The sequence below is a fragment of the Melanostigma gelatinosum genome (assembly GCF_949748355.1).
Source record: "Melanostigma gelatinosum genome assembly, chromosome: 10".
Lineage (NCBI taxonomy): Eukaryota > Metazoa > Chordata > Actinopteri > Perciformes > Zoarcidae > Melanostigma > Melanostigma gelatinosum.
In genome coordinates, this window is record NC_136643.1 from 5,630,935 (window position 1) to 5,653,733 (window position 22,799).

At 43.0% G+C, this 22,799-nt stretch overlaps 1 protein-coding gene across 2 annotated transcripts; it reads right to left on the bottom strand.

The window, feature by feature from the left end:
* Positions 1-7,925: 7,925 nt before the first annotated feature.
* shox (shox homeobox) lies at positions 7,926-15,684 on the bottom strand (the record flags this gene model as incomplete). Of its 2 annotated transcripts, none has more annotated exons than XM_079277051.1 (5): positions 7,926-8,174; positions 10,027-10,115; positions 10,302-10,359; positions 13,553-13,761; positions 15,438-15,684. In XM_079277051.1, the coding sequence occupies 5 exons, from the start codon at positions 15,682-15,684 to the stop codon at positions 7,926-7,928; spliced, it is 852 nt and encodes a 283-aa protein (XP_079133177.1). The 2 variants fall into 2 exon arrangements, with proteins under 2 accessions (XP_079133177.1, XP_079133176.1); XM_079277050.1 differs by having other exon boundaries at positions 10,027-10,136.
* Positions 15,685-22,799: the final 7,115 nt, after the last annotated feature.

A 22,799-nucleotide genomic window follows, 5' to 3' on the forward strand; every position in this document is an offset into this window, starting at 1 on the left:
AATGAAGTTCGTTGTCAGTGAACATGTTCACTGTATCAACAATTTGTGACTTACCACATATGCAAGTTTAAAACAATATCTCATTATTCTGATGACATTTTTTTTTTTTTACATATGAGGCATTAACTTTCTAAAAACATCATCTTTGGCAAGAATAAACCCAAACATAGCTTTTGCAGTTTTTGTTGTCCTTATTTATGGACAAAACGATTTAGAGAAAACACATTTCAATCAAAGTGTGAGCGGTGTCATTTGTCACATCACACACACTAGGCTCATGCTTACAGCCCAAGATGGCCTCCCTGTCAGCAGTGGAGTCTTTTTAAACAAGGTGCAAAGTATCTTTCCCGGGCTTTGGAAATGCATCAGAGCTAATTCTCTGTCAAACAGATGTTCTGCTGAGCCACATCAAAACAAAAAAAGCTTCGGAACAATCTCAGAGAAGAGCGCTGAAAGGAGAAATTATTTTGGTGACCTTTGCTCAGTCTGGATTAGCATAAACCACTCTGGGTGACTGGGTGTGATAATAAGCCCCAACATAAAGATACAGTCTCGCCCAAACGTTTGGTTTAACTCCAGACAAAACTGTCCAGTTCATCATGAGAAAGCCTTCCTCAATAAAGTGTAGGGTTTACCTCTCTCAGTGACAAAGTGTTTAACAGCTTACTTAATCAATCCTTTAGAGTCACGCACTGTGACAAATGGGATTAAAACTTCACTTTGGAACACCTGCTTCTTAACTTTGCAACTGGATGAACGTGTACTGAGATGAGGAACATGAATTTGAGACCTGCTGGCAATCTGAGCTTGCTAAAGCTAAAAGTCTGATGGTCTGTTGGCATAGTTCGCAAACATTAACTGTTGACATCTGTTGCAATTTCTCACCGTAATCATAGTTGCTTTTCCATTTCGATGAATGTTTTTTGTAAATATGAACATAGGCTGAACTGTCTGTGTATAGAAGCCAAACGGTATCAACTACGTTCTCCGTGCAGCAGGAACAAGTGTGTTCTGCGCAGTGAAGTGCAGCTCCGATAAAAACAGGCTGGAAATAAAACTGCTGTGTGGTCGGGGTTTATTGATCACATGATTAATATGCAATGATTATTTTTTCTGGGTGAATTTGTTGTCTAAATACCGGTTTGAAGTTGTGTAATTAAAAAAGGCTTTGAAGAAGACTCCAGTAAAGGGATTTGACATTTTAAGAAAACATATTTTAGAAAACAGCTCTAAGTGAAGTGTTTGTTATTCAGCACTTCAATGGGGGACATTTCAAAATGAATTAGGGTTTTAAACTGCTGCTGAATGTTTATTTGTGACATATCCACCATGTCGTAGTTTAAAAAAAAACGAAAAAAAAAACAAAGATGCGTCATTTATCAGGGATGTTATTTCCCTCAAAATGAAGCAACTTTTATTTTGAAGTCACTTGACAATAGAACCGTGGGCAGTTCAATGAACAGGAAAAACTGTCAAGACTCATATTTTTCCTTATTTCAACCACAACCATGTACATCAAAATGAACTTAATTTCATCATCTTCACAAAGAATGTGTTCATTTAGAAAGTAGAAAGGCGCAGATCTTTGCAACGACCGTATTGTGCGATTGAATAAATTGGCTAACTCCCCGTCTAGACACTAATGGGCTGTCTTCATTTTAATCTAAAAACAAGCGGCTATGAATGCAGGCAATCAGCTTGAAGTTGCCATACAAGACGCCACACAATCTTCCCAAAAACAAAATTAAACTCACCAAGCTGTCTGCCCGCGTAGCAGCGGCAGAGCGGCGATGATGTGCTCAGCAGTATGTGTATTGGAAGTTCCGTTAGCTGTTAGCTGTTAGTCAAACACAACATCCAAAACACTACAAGTAAGCAAACTGTACTGTGAGCCCTGTTTCTCTGCAGAGTAGCTGATGTGGGGGGGGGGGGGGTTTGAGATTCACTCAGCATTGTAATCACTAGGGGCCCCTAGGAGCAGTGAGTGGAGATTCAGCAGGCAGTGAATGGCAGTAGAATGAACCAAAAAAAAGTGTTTCGAGAAAGTTTGTGTCGCTGCAACCATGACAGGTCCTTGAGATTGCTGCCATAACTGGACATGCACAAATGTTGCAGAATGCCAGATTACACGTGGACAGACACAGAGGTGCACACTCACGCACTAACTCACTCTGTCACTGGCACACGCGACCGATTGCAAGATCCTCCTGGCGACGATAACGCTAATAATAAACGTCGCTAAAATACAATACCATACAAGGATATTGAACGGCTTGAAACTGTTTGCTCAGAAGTTAGTTTATTAATTTCTTTTAACGTAAGCCTGCAATTTATATAGGTATTCGATTCATTCACAGGCCTACAAAATGCCAGAGGGAAGCAGAGGGGTCCACTCCCTTTTAAGACACCAGAGAAAATTTACAGCAGGAACATTGCATTACATTATCCGTATGAATATTACTAAAACCCTTTCATTTTGCCAAATTGTGTCTTTTTAAATTTCATTTATGCCGTTTTTAAGTGAATTGTAATACGTTAACAATGGTTCTGTTCTATTCAATTGTCCCAATAAGCCATGACAGTGTTACAGTGAACCAGCATGAACCAAACCAGGAACCTGAAACTGAAGCAGCTTAATGGAATTCAGCTATCATCTGCTTCATTATTTACACCTGCGGCGTCAAAAAGGAGTTCTGAATTTTTGTTCAGCTAATGTTTATTTAGTCACAGTAAATTCTGGGATATTATGGCTGAAAAATGTACATAAATAAATCCATTTTATTCTTTATATATACGCCCTTGTTTGATTATTTTTACTGGGGTTAAACTGAGAATAAACTTTGACTCGGCTGCCCGTGACTCTGTCTGAGTTCCCGACTTCTCAGCAGAGAGAGAGATACAAGAGGAGAAGAAGGAAATGATCCGGTCATAAATACTCTGAGCCCACTGGATGGAGCTGCAATGACACCCCGCAACAGAGAAGCCCACTCTAACCAGAGCTAACCACGAGATTAAAGCTCCGACCAAAACAACTTCAACACAGTCACCATGCAGACATCCCTTACTACATCTGTCACAATGTGTACATGCAATAAATTAGTGCAATGGAGTTTGATAAAAGACAGCAAATTATTTAAGATTAAACTTAAATCCTTTTTAAATTCATGTTATTTATATTTTTAAAGTCTCTGAATTTACAGATGGAGCTGATGCATTTAGTCATGACCCCAAAGTGATGGGACAGCACACTGCCATAAGACAGAAAATACAATGTTTTTATTCGATAACTTACGTGGATTACAGCAACACAAGCCTGGAAATAAACTGCTAATGAGTGGAACATAAACGGCTGAACGGAATGTGAACTTAATGCCCTGCTATTTTTTTTTCTTCTTTCCTCTTTTTCTCAGTTGAACAATTCTTGACGCTTTCCATCCCGGCAGCAAAAGAGAAAAAAAAAAAAGACAAAGTGTTGGCCCAGACTTAAAATGTTAGTTTTAATATAGTTTTGCACTGCTGATGACTCCAGATACATTTATGAGCATTCGCCGACAAAGCAAAGCAGAGTCTAGCCCAAACAAAGTGGGATGAAAGGCGGCCTTTGATCCTCGGCCGACCGTAGTGACTTCAGCACTTCAGCTCGATTGTTTTCAGCTGAGGTTTCTCTGGGTGGCTTCACTTCAAGCTACAACTGAAACTGCCAGAACAGGATTTACTTGGGATTTAAGGATCACAAAGTTGGCAAAAAAAAAAAAGAAACTCTCAGCTAAACCAAACCGACTCCTATTTTCGAGTTATTGTGATACAGTGTGACAAACGCTCTAACTCCATGTCTTCTCAGGCTCTGTCATTTCACACCGCGGCCGGCTTTGAGTCGAGGCCCGTACGACAGCTCACATTCCGTCTGATCATAGTTGTGTGTGACATTTCAAAGAGGATTACGAGAATGAACTGTGATAAAAACTATTTCCACGTGACCCCAGTGCACTTGACCTCCGAATGGCTAGCACAGCGTAGCACCGAGACCCGGACTTCTGGGACTCGGCATGTCGTGCAGTCTGAGAGATTTGGAAGGCGGACGACCTCGGCGACGAGGTCGATCGATGTGATGAGAATAGAGAGAGAAAGAAATCTAATGCGCAGGTCAAAACTAATACTTACCACGTAAAAGCACTCATTGTAGTTCATCCATGTCAAATCTGTTGTTTTTTATAATGAATGTTTGAGGGAATCTGTTGTTTCTGAAAACAGCAAACTACTCAGAAACAAGGAAAAGCAATAAAACCATAGCCATCCACTAAAACATCACCACACACACACACACACACACACACACACACACACAGGCTCCACTATTAATCCATTATTGTGTGTTTCTCACTTGTGGCCAACACAAATAGCGTTGTGTGCTCCAGCATGTCTACGAAGCAGCCATGGCTCATTGGCGGTTGATGGATGGCCGTGTGTGCCATGCTAATTATTAGTACGCATAAAAGGATGCTGTTATTTCCAGACCCCCGGTCCCCGCCGGCGTCTCAGCCGGAGGGGTCACTGGGTAAATACGGAGCCATCAGTCTGCGACTATATCACTCAATCTTGATGTATGAGCGACGAGGTACAAATTAAACGCGCGGCGACCTTCTAGGGGGTACGGCACTCAACAGGACGCCATTTGTGGCTAATTCCCGCATGGGGTTCAGACAATAGGCCACTATACCACATGGTGTAATCACTTTGTGTACACACATCTGGAATTAAGCTTCCAGAGGAGGCTAATACACTTTTTTTTTAAAGAGGAAAAGAAAGAAAAGAGGCCAACCATTTTGGGATTTGCAAAATGTGGTATGTGTGGGAAGAACAAGTGTAGGGAGCACGCAAGTGTGTTGGTGCATTGGGGTTGCCTTCAAACGCAGATGCGCGCGCACGCCGACTCTTGACCTCTCATGTCGTCTGCTCAAGATCCTCCTCTCCGAGTGCCGAGCTCAAAGAAGATTACATGTCATACGTACAGTGTCCCTCAAATCTCTCGCTCGCCTCCTATTTTCCCTCTCCGGTTACGGCCATCTTGCTTCTACGGCGTTTACAGGCCCCCGCTTCCCATACCAATCCTATCTGTGTCACTTTGACAAACACGGGCCTCCAGATTAGGGTTTTCTTCTGAATTTTAGCGCAGCTCAATTTTCCGTGCCGGTGCGTGGCTCGGAATTGGATGTGATGAGCTTGGCGGGTTCGGTTGGTTAACACGGACGTGAACTCCAGAATGACATTGATATTGATCCACAGGTCGGGGCAGTTTGCCGTGCATCAGCCACGGTACAGTTTGAGACATGGAGAGGTCACGAATCAGTGTCAGGACGTAAATACTTGGGACACCAGAGGAGGAGATTAGCCACCAGACTGATGTTGCTAGCGTGAAAATGTGGCTGAATTCAAGGACCGTCGCCTTGTTTGTGCTCTAGTCTATACTGAGTAACAAAACATGTTCCACCAGCTGCCTTGCATTGTGTGCGAAACTCAAAGTCCTGTTGCAGCTTAACAAGTGGTAAAAGTATTCTAAAACTCGAGTACAAATATTTATAACTTTATTGATAGTTTACTTGTACAAGATGTACATTCATATTTTGCGAATCAAAAAGGGGAGAAACAAACGGTACGATGATTCATGTTTAGGCATGCTTGCATATGAAATTAGTCATTTTAATGGGTACAACGAATTATATGGAGTATTGTTCAATTCAACCATACCTGAAATGTTTGTAAACTCGGAAACGCTACATTTCTTTTTTTCTTCTTTTTTTTTAGGCAAACAATGCACTACAGCCACACCTCCTAATTCAGATTCAACACTCAAAAATAGAAACATACAAAAATAAAACGCAAAGCCATGTAGAAATGTACACTTGTGGTTCAACGATTTCATCTTTCATAAACTTAACAAAATAATAAATAAAACACCCATATGTTTAATTTAAAATGGAGACATAGATAAACAATTGTAAATGGAGGTCTGTTAACAGAAGAAAATGTCTTTTTTGGAGTCTGTTGGTGGATCTTCTTCTAGCGCGTCTCCGACAGCAGTGTTGTAAAGGTTATCAAAAAAATCCAAAACCAATACGAGTGTTCTGTTTTGTCGGGGCAATTTGTAAAATACAGTTTGAATTATTAGTAAATAAATAATGAAATGTCACACATAACATGCAGAATTAAGCTTATATTGTAAACAACTGCTCGGTTTGGATTAGGGGTGCTGATTTGTTGGTTTTGTTGAGAACATTTTTCAGATATCCAAAAGTAGATTGACTTCTCTAATGTTGGTCGAGTATCAAATCGAATCATTTAGAACCCAAATTTCAGCTGTGTCCAAAAATGTGCTTGTGTTGTACCTGATGTTTACAAAACTGCTTGATTTCACAGGTGGTTAGGTGGGATATGGCACCTGGCAATGAGTGAGTTTTCTCCACTTCCAAAATACACACTGCTGTAGAAAAAAACTGCCGTGTTTGGCAAAGAAATTCAACACTCCAACGGAAGAAAAAAAAATCATTGGGTCTCTTTATCGTTGAGGATTAACTGCTAGCTGTTTTTACTTTTTTAGTTTTTTGCTATTTACAGTATTGCACTTAAACTGCACACCATTGCATTTCAGTTTGACTGATGCTTTCTTCATATTTTCAGAATTACAAAACAAAGAAAAAAAAAAAAAAGAACGCATGTATACCCTTTATCCAAGACCATGTACTTTTTGCTGACCACATGACAATATCAAATCCCCCTCCCCCCCTCTCCTTTAATTAGTAAAGTAGTATCTGCTTGTAGTGCTGTCTGTAAACACCCACGTAAAAGACCTGAAGTGAAAAGGCCATCTTCACTTCTTTACCCAGGATGCAACACAACAAACAGAAAGAAATAAAGAGAGAGAGAGGGCGAGAGAGAGGAGTGTGAGGAGAAATGCAGACCAAGTCTAGCCGACACATGCCCAGCAACACGGCATGCCGCCTCCAAAAGGAACCAAAAATGAGTTGGTGCTTTTGTTTTAGCACAAGTCCATAAGAAGAATGCCTTTCACTTTGCTTTTTCACCTTTCACTTTGTAGGTGTCGGGGGGGTGGGGAGGTTGTGGGCATGTCGGATGGCAGTGTTAAAAACAGCCGTCGAGCGTGTATGTCGAGTCCCAGAACGCTCCTCCATTAGAGCTCATGCATTTGGCAGCAGCAGGGAACACAGTGGTCGGAGACAGATATGGCCCCTTTTTTTGTTACGATTTTTTAAACGTTTTCTTCATTTTTCTAGTGAGGGCGGGGTGTAAAAAGGTGAGAGCCGCTCCAATGCCTCGGCGGGGTGGTGTTTTTTGGGTTTGTATCCCCCCCATGCTCACAACCATCTGCATTGTCAACGTGGCGGCGGGGGCCAGCGTCGGCGAGGCTCTGCCGTTTTTTTGGCCCTGCTGCTGCCCTGCCAGTTTGCTTTGTTCTAACGTCCTCTGGTCTGACGGGCCCCGGCCCGGCCCCTCCCCTCACACAGACATCCACATGTGTTTGTACGGTCCTTGGGATGTGATCTGTGCCTGGAGTGGACTGAGCCACTGGCCCCGCAGAAGTCCTGCCTGTTGGGGCGAAAAGTAAAAGGTGATTTCACTGGTATTTAATTACCTACAAGTGGTTTGTTTTGGCAGCTGGTTTTGTGACAATTTTCTCGCTCCCTCCTTCTTTCTTTCTTTTTTTATTTTCCTCCTCCCTTTCTCTCTCACACACACTCCCTCTCCCCCATCTCTGTATTTGTGTTCCTCTCTTTCACTCTCACTCAGTGTTTTTGTTTAGTTTAGTCTTAGCTGTGAGTGTCACGGCCCTTTCACAGGCTCAGTCTGGTGTGAGAGGTGATTATGGGCATCAGGCGGGCGGAGGGGAGGGGGGGGAAGCCCGATGGGGGTCAGAGTCCCAGAGCCTCGGCGTGTTTCCTTGCCTTGAGTCGCAGGTCGGCGATGCTCGAGTTCTTGCTGTTGCTCTTGGCAGCTGCCGCCGCCACCGCCGCCGCCGCCGAGGCTGATTCAGCAAGCGATGCGAGGGGTAGTCCAAAGGGAGGGGGCGGGAACATCAGGTAGGGGGCGTGAGCCGCCAGGTGAGGGTGCAGGTGGTGGTGGGTGTGGGCGACCCCGTCCAACTGGAGCTGGGCTTGGACCTGCGGGAAGAAAAAAAACACAAAATTAGTCAGCGTGGGCGCCTCGGGCCGCGTGTGTGTGTGTGTGTGTTGAGGATTTAGGTCACAGTCTGACACTATTAAATTCCCCCTCAAATTTTACCCCCTCGAAGCTGTTGCTTACAGTGTGTTTTCTAAGGAAATAGTTAAGGGCAGCCCTTTTTTTTCTTCACGTCAGCTATTCTAAAAGTTAATGAATCATACACTGCTCTCAGACACCACATTAACTTAATCGTCCAGAATCAAAGTCTTTCTAGGACCCAGAGCCGATTTGTTTAATTCAGACTGAGGACTCCCTCATACCCTTGGAAATATGCAGTCTTGTTATCCTGATTATGTATTCAATTGCATAAATAAACAATTTTGCACTCAAAAGATTTTCACATATTTGGAGTTATAAATATTTATCCAGACATATTCCTGAGTCAAGAGGGGGAGAGAGAAAAAGAAACCATAAGGAGCATAGGATATCAGTTTTCACATTCTTGGCAATTATTTTATAAGAAGTAGGTGAAAATTAAGCATCCACTCACTTCAGAGGGAGCGAGCTGAGCCTGTTGCCATTTCTCATGTGTTTCAAACACCACAGGAAGAAGTGGGAAAACTCAAGTATTTCACGCGTTCCTCTCCAACCAAAATAGAACGATATCAAGTCAAAGTTTTAACTCCACTAAATATTATTTTCTTTCTTCACTTTGCTCCCTTTCACTTTGGCCTGAAGTGACTGAAGTCGAAGTTGTTTAAACGAAAGGGAAAATGCATTTGAGCCACGAAGGCATCATCGCTCAGGCGACCCAAACAAAAAACCTTCACTGCAAACAACGGAGAGGTCTCCACGCATCTCGTTTACCAACAATACAGGGCAACAAACTACAACTGTGATGGATCGTTTCCAAGTGCACACCGCAAATACGTCTGATTAGACCATATAAGCGCCGGTGGTAAACCAAAGTTTTTGAGACTTGGTTTTTGTGGGGCGTCTTGGGAAGGGGGGACACGGCGGGTCAGATCGATGCTTGAGTGTCAGGGTGCGAGTGTGTCCTGTTCACACACAGAAGTTTGTCACACACAGTTTATTAAGGGCCAAATCTGACCCCTGTAGACCTTGCAGTTACAAGTCCTCCACCTCAGCCAACCAAACCACTCGCCATTCCCACACTGCATTCTAATACCAGTGCAGTGTGTGTTTGCAGTCCCACCACCTATCTCAACCTCAAACGGCATTCCTCTCTCTCTCTCTCTCTCTCGGCACAAATATCCATCAGAGCCTCCACTCCACCCCCCCGTCTTTCATCATCCCTTTTATGTGCTCGCGCCCGCCGCACCGTCGGCTTAATTAGGGCCGCCGCATTTTTTCCATGAGGGGTCAAGCGAGACAACGCTGCAGCCGGGGACGCATGGGGGCAGATAGCAGCAGATCAAATGTGTCTGCCGGGAGGTGAAAGGTGCAGTGAGGTCTGAGCTGCTCCCTTCCCCCTACAACACACACACACACACACACAAACACACACACACACACAATCTCTCATCACGCACATCTAATAACTGCACATGGCCTATAGATTCTTGTGAAGGTACAAATATAGAATGCCTACTTTGACGCGGATTCCACCACAGAAACACAGCTCCAACTGGCTTTGACCTGTTCTTTTTTTTAAATAGATTTCACAGTCTTGCATTACAAGATGCTGAGTAATCATATTTTTTTCTGCAACTCAGCCTGCATATTAAGCTTCTCTACATGTATTTCTGCCGAGTTCCCCCTGATTGGATGTTTGTTTGTTTTTTTTCAATTTACCAAGCTTCGTCAGCAAAAAAAGAGAACTCAGCCTACCTGTTGGAAGGGCATCCGGAGGGCACCCATGTTGACGTAGGGTGCTACTCTGCACGCGTCGAGGTGACTGCCGCCACCCAGGATAACACCTGCAGAGAAGGGAAAGATGTCTGTCAGACAGCCAGACAGTTGTTGTTATATGACATGAGCAATTCAGAGGTTGTTTTTTTGCCACATGCAATTCAAAAAAAGTGACAGAAAATTGCAAAACTGAAATAATGCAGAGTAAAAGGGGAAGTATAAATAAGAACATTAGAAAAGGCAGTGATATTTACCTTTGTGCATCTGGTTTTCTTGTTTTCGACATTTTGCTCTTCTGTTCTGAAACCAGACCTGTAATTGAAAAAGCAAATTATCTGTAAGAAAAACATAGAACAATAGTACTAAATCCAGATTTTAATAAAACTGTCATTGATGTCCTTTTTATTGTCATATCATATGTTATTTTAACAATATTATAGGCCACTTATTTGTAACCAATAAAATAAATCAGGAGTAGGTTACATATGAGCTAATGAAGTCTTGTTCAGCTGCTTGTACAAAAATATACTCCAAATTCTGATGAAAAAATAAAGAAGTCTACAGAATATCAATAAATTGTATGGAGATTGAATAAAACACACCCCAGAAAAACCTTTAAAACCAAATCCACAAGATGAGTACACGTGATATTTAGCTTTGTAGTACACAGAGGACCATTATGGTGTTAAAATACATCCAAATTACTTTATGATCTGCATTGACCACAATCTCCACAGACATATAATAAGAATACTTTGATAATATTCCATCAAGATACCTTAAAAAAAACTTCGTTAGCCACCTTCCAATTAGCCGCCTGGCTTTGAAGCTGCAGGCTGCGGCCTATTGTTAATCAGCATCAGCCTAATTTGCCTCGGTGAATAACATTATCTCCCCTCCCCTCCGACCCCCGCTATGATTATCATTTACAGACGCGAGATTAGCGGCCGCTCGCGGGCCACCACATAAGGGCGAAGACTGATGATGACGATGATGATGATGATGATGACTCAAGGTGCCGTGAAGCCATTTTGAGCTGCGTGGATCGGCGTGATATTGTGTCTATGGGTCTGTAATAACTGTCGTTAGTGACAAGCGGCAGTGGAGGCTGAACTAAAATAAAAATCATTGTTTTTCATATAACAATATTATTATCATTACTACTTTTATAATTATTTGTATTATTAGCACGAAAGAATAACATTAATAATGAACGTGATAATAAAATAATAATAATATTCATAGTATTAATAATAACAACAATAATAATAATGTACAATAAATGAATAATACAAATAAAATAATAATAATACATATTGTAAATAGTCATGAATGTACAGGCTGTGAGAGATCAGCTGCGTTAAATGATGGTAGAAAAGGTGTTTATGAACATCCCAGGTGATTTTGCATAGACGCACAGTAATCCCTCAGATAAATCAAGGCTAATATTAGACGGGCCCGGGATCAATTCCAATTACGCGCCAGTATGTTAAGCAAAGTGAACTACACTGGTTCAGACAGTTATTTCTTCATTAAGGGCCACTCAATGATGCGCTTCACAAATACCCTAATCTCATTTCCTTTTTGATTTTTTATTAGAGACAGTGAATAATGACATTTAATTTAGCCGCGCGCCAGAAACCCAAAGATATTAGTCCTAACCGAATTACTGCCTGCTCCTCACCAAGCTCTCATAACTTTCAATTAGATTCATTGACAGCTGCTCGGAGCGAGGGTTCGCAGCCTGCAACAGCCCCTGCGTGCTGCAATCCACTCTCACTAGATCTGGAGACAACATGTCCCCGTGCCTGAGACGGGCCTGAAGAATAAATAAAGGCATTCTTCTTCAAGAGGTTCTGTCAGTCGCTTTGATGACAGAAATCATACACAAACTCAGTCTGTTGAGTCTGTATCACCCATATTCACACCATAAATAATCTTAACGCGCATGCGATTCACTTTATTAGTGATAATTGCAGCGTTACCCCGGTTATACTGTCCACCGAGCCCCGACGGTGTTCGGCTCAGAATAGTAGTCTGCGGTCTTATAAAGCTCTATACGATGTCTTTTATTCATCCGATTAGATAGCCGAACAGCAGCATCGGGCCAGAATTGAGTTATTTCTAATGTGTTTTTATGGGGACACTACATCAAGCCAATGGCAGATATTACAAAGAAAATGAGGAGGGATACGAGTTGACATAAGAGCGCGTCCCCTGAAGCGGCCATTCAGGCTCTTCATTCATTTTAATCACTGGTTGGGATTTTTTCTTCTGAGTGTGTGTGTGTGTGTGTGTGTGTGTGTGTGTGTGTGTGTGTGTGTGTGTGTGTGTGTGTGTGTGTGTGTGTGTGTGTGTGTGTGTGTGTGTGTGTGTGTGTGTGTGTGTGTGTGTGTGTGTGTGTGTTTCTCCCCTAAGGCTGCTCGGATCGTAGGAGTGTATCGAGGCTGTTGGCTCTATACAGGCCTGCTGCTGCTGCAGCTTACATCCCCCGATGATTTACAGCACGTGTTTGATGTCACTAAACTCCCCCTCTATAAAAGTAGAGAGGGTTATGTTTCCAGTTATTTTAACTACTCGTTAATTCCATCAGAGAAGGCGCAGGCACATGTGGTTAAAAGATATTCAGTGTAAATGTTCGATCTTCGAACCCACAAATCATATAAAATATAAACAAGACAAGAATGCACTTTTATGCTCAATTTTATACAACTGCCACGGTGAGATCGTTTAACTTCCATATACAGGGTTATTATATACGATACCAGGAAAAATGAAAAAGCAGATAGGCCAGTGATGAAATGACACTGACCAGATATTATGAAAATATTTTAGACTTTTTCACACTGCATCATATATCGCTCAGGTTTTTGTAATTTCATCCTGCCTATAGAATAAAGAGCTATTGGCATTTTGTTTTGCGTCTTGCAGGACACACACTATGATGTCTTTATATCACAAAACATAAGAGAATAAATATATTTTTATGGGGTGGGATTCAGTCATTTTTTTCGCTTGCATTAATTTACAAGCTCGAAAACGTGATGAGCACCAGGTCAGCACTGCTCTGCACTGGATTATTTAAATAAAACAGAAAGGAAAAGTATGACATTTTCTAACAGTTTATTAAGTGTGCTAATTGTTTTTGTAAGCAACTCATTTTTCACGAGGTACACTGATGTGTTGATCGTCTTGTAGCACAAAGCAATAACTGATTAGATCATAACAAAACTGCCACACAATCCACCCACACCTGCTGTCTGAGAGCTGCAGTCTGACGACACATAACGTCTGACAAAGATCATAATATCGCTTCAAAACACCGAGAATATATTGTCCCACTGACACACTGCCGAGTCCCTGCGCGAATATTGCCAGAGGAAAAAAAACCCACATCGTTTCTTGCAGCAGCAGCAGCAGCAGCAGCGCAATGTGTTATTTGCCGTTTGGTATCAGATAAAGTTGGGAGCAAAGACCTGAAGAAGAGAAAGCAGTAGATCCTCACCTGCACCCGGGCCTCGGACAGTCCCAGCCGCTGGCTCAGCTCCTCCCTCATGAACGCGTCCGGGTAGTGCGTCTCGTCGAAGAGCCGCTCCAGCTCGTTGAGCTGCTCCAAGGTGAAGTTAGTGCGACTCCTCCGCTGCTTCAGTTTGCTCTGCGCGTCCTCGTCCTCCGACTTCACGTCCTCCTTTTTCTCCTTGCACTCGTATATCCCTGTTGAACGGCCCACGGGTTAACAAAAATAAAATGAAAATAAACGTACTATCTCTCTCCCTTATCAACATGACTGCCCCCCATAACCGGTGCACGGGGCCCTGGCAGGGGCCTATAAGGCCTTGCCGTTTCTGTAGCAAACACTCACGTTACACAGGCTATATTCCTCCAAGAGAGAGCATGTGGAGAGCCTGTGGCTCCTGTGGCTGCGTGTCCCAGCCTCCATAAGTCAGCGTGTGATGTCAGCGCCGTAATAAAGTAAATCAGTCAATACGCGCCATGTTAGGCCTAATGAGCGAATTAAAGAGCAGAGAATTAAGCCCCGGCTAAACGGTGAAGGTTTGGGCTTAAATACTCGCCTCCGTCAAACAGACTGAGGTCATTTCAGGCTAGATATAATAATAATAATTAAAATATATAATTTCCTTTATTTTTCATTTAAAACCTTTACACGTCTGTATTTGACATAATGCAACATGCTGCCAGTATATTCTACTTTTATCATCTGTTATGTTCCGTGTTATCAGTGTGTTGTTATTATTAGTAACACATCTGACAGCTGCTGTAATTACTGGACTGTTTGGTCACATGCTGGTGTTCGTAGTAATCTGACGTGAAAATATCTTTTTCCAAAACTGAAAGTCTTTAAATATCACATATATATATAATATTATATCAAGTTATAAAATCCCAATCCTAAATACACAGAACCAGCCTTCCTCGCTTGCATTCATATTTGCATGAATATTAATCGAAGTATAAGGCAGGAAAATACAGCTAATGCTGCCCCTTTTCTTTCTGCCTATTATTTAAATCTAGAAACGGGTTAAAATGACTCAGTAAACGTCTGAAACAGCACACTGCGCGCTAGAAGAGGCCTGTCCTGCTGTGTTGACTGTACTGTTTTTAACCTGCTCATGAATGATGGGCTATTTTAAAGGAAGATTGTTTTGCTTTTTTTACAATTTAGAGGACTTTAATTAACAGTTGAGAGTGTGATTTGTTTTTGGGGTGTGGGGTGGGGGGCACACAAACTAAAGCAGTGTGACAACCATGCAGGGTGTAGGTTTTAATAAAGGGGACACTAGTATTGCAGTTCAACTTTTAAATGATGCCAAATATAATATAGATGATGTGTCAGCTATGGTAAGCGTGTGTCTGGTACAGTAGGTACTGTACCAGACACACGCTTACCATACACTTTATAATGTGGGAGTACTATAGCTGACACATATTTTCGTGCTGCCACAAAATGTTAAATTGCCATTAAAATGTGGCTAAACTCATTATTATGATTTAATAAACTTCTATAATATAAATGATAAGAAATGCTACAGTGATTTTATTTTCGTTTGGCCAAAGACTGAACGTCTTAAAACCATCATCAAATACTTAAAACAACGACCTGACGAAGGCCCGCCTACTGCTGTGTAAAAAATAAGACTTTTACACCCAATAATGCGCTAACTTTGTAAATGTACCGTGAAGTAAACGCGCACGGTCGTGTCAACTCTTTTTACGCGTGGATTTGTGGATAAAAACAAATAAACAAAAAAAAAACAGAAACGTCGCTCTCGGTAGAAAAAAAAACAAAGAACAACGGAATTTGAGACATCTCCCTGACATAATACGGAGCATTTTTTTCTTACATTTAAAATAAAAAATAAAAAACTTACCCTCGGCCGACCTCGAAACACTAAAGTCCTTCAGCTTCTCCTTTTCTAGCTCGACGTGGTCCTTGAACAGATGCACCGGGCAGTGGCTGCCCTCCGTTATGTCCTGCAGGTTTGTTTCCGGGCTGCCCAGCTCCCTCGCCCTCGTCAAGCCGCTCTCCAAAACTTCCCTGTACGTGATACTCTCCTTGCTGCTCTCCTTGGTCTTCTGATCGAAGGATTTCGACACGAATGCCGTGAGCTCTTCCATGGTCGGGGGCTCGGTCGCTCAGCAGTGGTCCTGGTCAGGGAAATCCACGGTGAATTCTCGGTATGTACTCCCTCGCCGTCTCTATATAGTAAACCCGGCAGCCTACCGCTCGCGGATACGCTCTTTTTTTCCTTCTTTTTTTGGGGGGGGGGGAGGCTGGCAGCAGCGATATATAGAAGGGGTGGAGAGGAGGTGAGATCACTCCTGCTGTTGTGACTGTGTATTTGAGAGCACACTATTTATACACGGCCACCTCAGCCCAGCCCCCCCCCCCCCCCCCCCCCTCTTCCCTCCGATCCTCTGTGTCTTGAGCAATTACAGGCCGGCTCGATTTAGCAGAATTCAACTTTCAGCAGCTTCTTCTTCTTCTTCTTCTTCTTCTTCTTCTTCTTCTTCTTCTTCTTCTTCTTCTTCTTCTTCTTCTTCTTCTTATACTTCTTCTTATACTTCTTCTTCTTCTTCTTCCACAAATCAATGATGGAGCTGATGGAGGCGGTTAATTGAATTACAGGGTCATTAAAATACCCGCGGTGGCTCTCTCTCTCTCTCTCTCTCACTCCCTCTCTCTCTCTCTCACTCCCTCTCTCTCTCTCTCTCTCTCTCACACTCCCTCTCTCTCTCTCTCCTGCGAGGAGGCTGCATATGTGGCTGTTATGTCTCATTAATTCGGCGAAAATTTAATTAACGCGATTAGGAGATACACATTTTGTAGGATTGCCCCATGATTTGTAGTGTAGTAGGTGTGTGTGTGTGTGTGTGTGTGTGTGTGTGTGTGTGTGTGTGTGTGTGTGCGTGCGTGCGTGCGTGCGTGCGTGCGTGCGTTTGTTGAGTTGACAAACGTGTTTGAAGGCTAATCTGCGTGCGACTCGCTCCATAATCCACCTATAACCTCTGTCGACTCGTACTTCTCTAATGTGGAGTTAGTAACATTTATAAAAATAAAAAAACGGATTCAACGGTGTCAATACAGAATTCAAAAGAGGCTTATTGATTGAAAACATATGGACTCTGTCAGTCATTAATTATTAAAAACATCACAACATAATTCAATAACGTTCAGTTGGAATCAGTCACATTTAATTTGGCCTCAACACTTTGTTTTCCCAAACAAATATTTTGTGCGAGCAAACTCTTATTTCTTGCCATTTTAAAGTTAATGTCTTCTTCTTTAAACGTGAGTATTCACGCGAAGCTGAATGCAAACTGAGAATCACGAGGAAAAGTACAGCGAGCATGAAACACACACTTAATCATGGGAGTAATGCTGTAATTAATATTTGGCTCGAACAAATCCGGGTCCCTTTTGAGCACTTGTAATCCTTTTGTGGTTTCCGGTTACAAATATGGGCTGCAAATCAATAGATATCAGCAGAAGGGGAAGAGAAAAAAAATGTTCCCTCTATTTACAGGCTTTTCATGGGAATAAGTGAGCCCATAATGGCTTAACGTTATCTAAGTCGTTCATCAGTCCGCGGCACACAAACACAAAAGGCCGGGAGAGGAGTGTGATCCCCTGGGTGCGCCGCCCTGAGCGGCCCGCCACTGTGAAAGTCTCATATCTCAGCTCTCTAATGACTCGGTTTGATGTCTCTCCATTCATCAGCGAGCCCGCTTCACATCGTTGCGGCTGACGCACAAGCCGAGGTCTCTCTCTCGTGCCACGAACTGCGCCTTTTGTTGTTAATAGACCTAAATCCCCTTTAAGACGCAAATCTGCGCTCCCAGTCGTGTGCCTATATCGCACCCGCACTATCAAGTGGCGTTGGGCGCACGTGTGTGTGTGTGTGTAACTAAATTATCCAGCAACAGGGGCTTCCTAAAGATTCAAACATATAAAGGAAATATCCAACTTTTACGCGCGCCATGTGCCATCCAACGTTCGAATGTAAAACAAAAAGAGATAAGTTATCTTTATTTGTTCAGTCAATTTAAATGCGTCAATTTAGATATATCAGCGCTGGATATATGAGAACGTGCAGAAACAAAAAAATAAAACAGATTGTGACATTTTCATCAGAAGGTGGAAATAAATTGTTAACCAGCATAGATTCCCCCCCCCCCCCCCCCCTATTAAGTATTGTGTTTTGAACGGTGCATGCACTTGAGCTCATTTACAATTCTTCAGTGCAACAAAATATTCATCCAGAATAATAAAGGAAAACATATTGCCAGAAGGCCTATAGGCTGTGCATGTTTAATATGAATGACGAACACAGTGGCCAATTAAAACGAGACAACGTATAGCACAATATTTTTGATAAAAAAATGTAATAACATTTCATTTAATTTTGTTAATTATATAACAATCGATTTTTCCAGTTCCATTAAAAAAAAAAAAAAAAAATTTTTAACTCTTGCTTGTAATCTCCCAAATTTGAGGCACGTGGTTGTCCAATCAGCAGCTGCCTGGAGGAATATCGGAAGGAATCCAGGAGGGATGCGCTTTACGCACCAACGCTGGTGTCGCTACAGTTTATGGCCGACAACTCTTAAAGGGGCCTCAATCATATATTCACCTGCCGTTCATTCCCCCACGATCCAAACACCCCGCCTTCCCTGCTGCACATGCGCTCATAGTTCTTTTTTAATTATTCAGTTGTTTATTTATTGTCAGCATTTTTCGTATAGTATTAGTGTCGCTTACCACAGGACAGAAAAGCGATGCAGTGTGCGTAAATGCAGAATTGCATACAATTTAAAGCAATAATAAAAAGTACTAATGCCATTAATATTATTAATATTATTATTATTATTATTAGTAGTAGTAGTAGTAGTAGTAGTAGTAGTAGTATTAGTAGTACTGTTCTAATATGATTCCGTTAAAATTAAATTCACAGTTTATTTTATGAATTTTTATGATGATGTTAGTATTGTATTTATTTCACGAATAAACAATGTGTATTTTCTACAGCAATCAGGCACCTCATTTCTACTTGAAATGTCTATCTGATCATTACCTTTGATCAATCTGTATCTATCAAAATGATATCCTACATGTTTACTCTCGCTGCAAGGCAACATGTGTACGTTGGTGTTTATATCCACTGTACACAGAGAGTGATTTAAATTAATTGGACAATTAAAGCCCATAATCACTGAAGCTCAACTGACTCACTCAGACATAATACATTTGTATTTTTTTTTTCCACTTTATTTAATCTACTGGAAATATTTAGGAGTGCTCAGCAGACCTCTGAATTACTGCAGCTTTCTTTACGTTGACTTACAAGAATGCAGTCCTAGGTGACAAACGCTGTCTTTTACTGCCCATAAACCTACTCATGCCCCCCATCGTCCAATTTACTGCTAATTAGGGAGCTGAGGAATTTCTTCTCTACCTGCTTGTGAAGGCTTCGGAGCATTATCAAGACATCAGCAGACGTAAATGAGTCTGCGCTGGCTGGAGGAGAGCAGAGAGCGAGAGAGGGGAGGGAAATGAGGAGAGGAGGAAAGGGAGGGTGAAGAGACAGTGTGCAAGAGAGGGAGAGAAAGTGTGTGTGTGTGTGTGTGTGGGGGGGGGGTGACATGCTCTAGCTATGCAAAGCAATGAGCAAATTAGGATTGCGTTGCCGTTGATCATACATCTGACTGGGCTTTTGGGTAGAGTGTTGGATGTTGGAATTGAATCGTGTTAGTGGCCTGTAGCCTGTGAAGGAGTGAAATCCCTCTGCTTGTGCTAGTATCCAGATTTGGAGATGAGGTGGAGGGAATACAGGGAGGACAACCGAGTCCCCCCCCCCCCCCCCCCCCCCCTTATAATGCCAGAACGCTGTTTCAACCTGTTCCCCTCTGCCGGACTAATCCCTGTTGCGGATGATCCTAAATGCAGCTCTTTGCTCCTGGAAGTTTGCCAAGATTTGACATTTTCCACTCATGAGAAGTGACAAAAGCACATCATTTGATTACTTAAGATTGGGCATTTATAAAAAAAAAAAAAGTCATGGGATGATTTCCTTTTCATTCATTGTTTTACTAATAACTGCATACTTTTGTGGGACCAATTATGTGTGTGTGAAAGAAAGGTAAGGAAAGATGGTGTTTTTATACGCATCACGCCACAGTCAAATCATAACTTATGACAGATGCGATTGTCTAAATGTTACACTCGGCCCCCAGAGAGCAGAGTGAGTTCTGAAAATGTAACTTAAAAAGCGACTGCTGCACCTCCAGCTTCTAATATCATTTCCACGACCGTAAAGCCTCTTTTAGAGCAGCGCATACATCTCCAAATATCATCATCTCGTACTATAGGGACAGAAGGGGGGGGGGGGGGGGGTAGCGAAAGAAATGCAATAAAGAGGTATGCTTGAATCTGATTCAGCAATGCAGAGTTGCTGTACAGATGGCATCCTTTCTGCAGAAAAAGACAGACAATTGGATTCTTCCCCTGGTAGGGAGCGTTAAACCTTTTGTTGTGAGGAAGAGGAGTGGTTTTAACCGGCTGTCGTGTTGATGACAGTGATTGTGTGTTTGTTTATTAGACTCCTCTGGCTTGTCTGCGGGGTGCAGGGATCTCGTGGTTGCTGCGTTGTCTGGGGCCTTCATTTGGGTCCTTGTTCCAGTGCTGTGCCGTTTCTGTGTTCAAAAGCCTTGTCTGCCATCTAAATGAGGCTTTCAGGGCAAAAAAGAAAAAAGAAAAGAAATAGAAAAGAAAAGAAAAACAATTCTCAACATGAAAATACCAAGATGTGCTGAACATTAGCTCACGCTCGACTGGGATGTTTTGGGAATATGTTTGGATTGTTATTTTTCCCTGTGTATTCTCTAACTGCTAACCACAGGGCACCGGGGCCCTCTTGTTGAGGGGGGGGAAAGGCATGAAATTGACATTATACCCTTAAATGCAGCACACATTTGCAGAGAAAACATGCTAATCCACCGACAATGCTTGAAAATCAAACACAAGCTCCTTCTCTCTCTCCTTAACAAGCAGTTTGCTCTTCATGTTGTTAATTACGAGCATCTCTTTAACATCGTTTGCTTTTATTTATACGAGAAAAAAAAGACTTTCCCCAAGTCCCCTATAAGGAATGCTATTGTTCTCGTGGTCAAAACGCTCTGGGGAGAGGCAACATTTTATACAAATCAATAGCATTCAAATAATTCATGACTGATCACATGGTGTTTTAGCTCCTTATTTGCAGTAGAAAACCGTGTTTTGTTTGGCTCCCAGAGGGCAACATGAAAGACCTGGGGAGAGGTGGGGGGAATCGGGAATGGAACTGAAGAGAGCGTGCAAGGATAATAGGAGGACATTGATCATTTGGTGCAGGAGAAGGCAACCCAAACCTGTGAGTCGAAGCTAACAAGATGCATCATTTATGAATTATTTAGACACGTCTGGGTCTCCTCGCGCGCAGTGTGTTGCATCAGGTTTGCATCATTGTCTTTGGAGGGGGTGGAAGGGGGGGGGGGGGGGGGAGGGGACTCTGCACAGTGACCCCAAAACCATTGCGAAGAAAAAAGGCTATTTGTGTAATTGTCTAATTTCTATTGTTCATCTGCCAGCAGAGAAGAAGAAGAAGTATCATGCAAAACAGCGGCCAGATAGCAGCAGTTTGATGCTGATTCCCTGTTAGATCCTTCAGCGTTGCCCATTTGAGAGGACTTCTGTGCATTGTGGGGGCAAATAAATCCCAATTTGGGCAGTGTTAGTCAGTCACAGCTTGTAATAGAAATTAATTTAGCAAATGTGGAGATGGATCAAGTTCCCTCTTGGCAGGGGGAAACCATCCAGACACGTTAACAACGTCTTCAGAGACCAATGAGGCCCATTTACAATAAGTGTCTGTTTTAAGTCGCCTGCTCTCACTCCATGTGTGTGTGTGTGTGTGTGTGTGTGCGCGCGCGTGTGTGTGAGTGAGTGTGTGAGTGTGTGTCTCACCACAGTGGGCTATAAGGGGTCCCTCTGGTGTCAGCCGGAGAGCAGCCATTCAGAGGCAGACCGTCTTTCATGGAGTGGTGCTACACTTTCTCAATCACACAATTAAAGCCCGGTCTGGAGAGAGAGAACAAAAAAAAGAGAGGGACAGCGACAGAGAGAACAAGAGCGAGAGAGGAATAGCATCTCCTTTTTTTTAGGGAGAGTGATTTATGTTGTGGCGTTGAGAAAAGAGGAGGCCTTGATAGATGGCTTCGTTAGATTTAATTAACAGAAAACGAGGGCCCGATGCAGACGGGGGGGGGGGCGGGGGGCGGTATAGGGGGGAGAGTGGATTTGAGGGATGAGGCAAAAGGTGAGGAAAAACACAAAGCAGGGGTCTTACCCGAGGAACAACACAGAGGTAGAGCTGAGGGCGAATGGAGAACAGATGCCAGGGATTAGGGGTGAGGATGGCGACGCATGGAGAAGAGGCTCGTGCGTGCATGTGCTGTGTGATCAGACAAGGGGGCGGGGTCGCCCTCTGTAGCTGGGACTCAGAGGAAAAGGAAAGTGAGTCCCCGCGCGACCTGTTGTGCGCACGCACACACACATACTTGTGCATCGAAAAAAAAAACACTCGCGACGCACCAGCACACCCACGCGCCGCGTGGGCAAGACCGATCCAGTGATGTGCCCCGCGGGGCCGCGTGTCTGTTGGCTGAAGGCAGGCTTTCATGGGCCAAATCACTGCCTTCTCTCCTATCAGACACGTCCATCATCTCACCCCTTTGATTTTTTTTGCTCGTCTCTCCTCCCTCAGAGGCCGGTGACGATACAGTCAAACTTCAGTCCACTTTCTGCAGGAATCCCTCGTTTGACGTCTTTAGATGTGCAATTTGGACGAGTGAGAAATATCGCTCTTTTTCTTTTTTTACCTGCACTTCGTGAGAGTGGCAGGGAATATTTTTGACTCCTCACGAGCAAATAATTCACGCTGCGCCTCAAGCTTTTGACACGTCGATTGCATCTGCCGGACGACAAGCGCTGCCACGAGTTAGGAGATACACTTTATACACCTTTCTTTTTTTTGAGCGCTGGAAGAAGGTGAGCGGCCGATGAGGGGCATCTGCAGACAGAGGCAGAGACAGAGGCAGGTGGACAAGGAAAGTCTGAGCTAGACTGGAATTTGACAGTTGCATTATTTTTGAGCAGTCGAAACCTCATATTAATTAATGCAAAGCGTAGAGGCAGT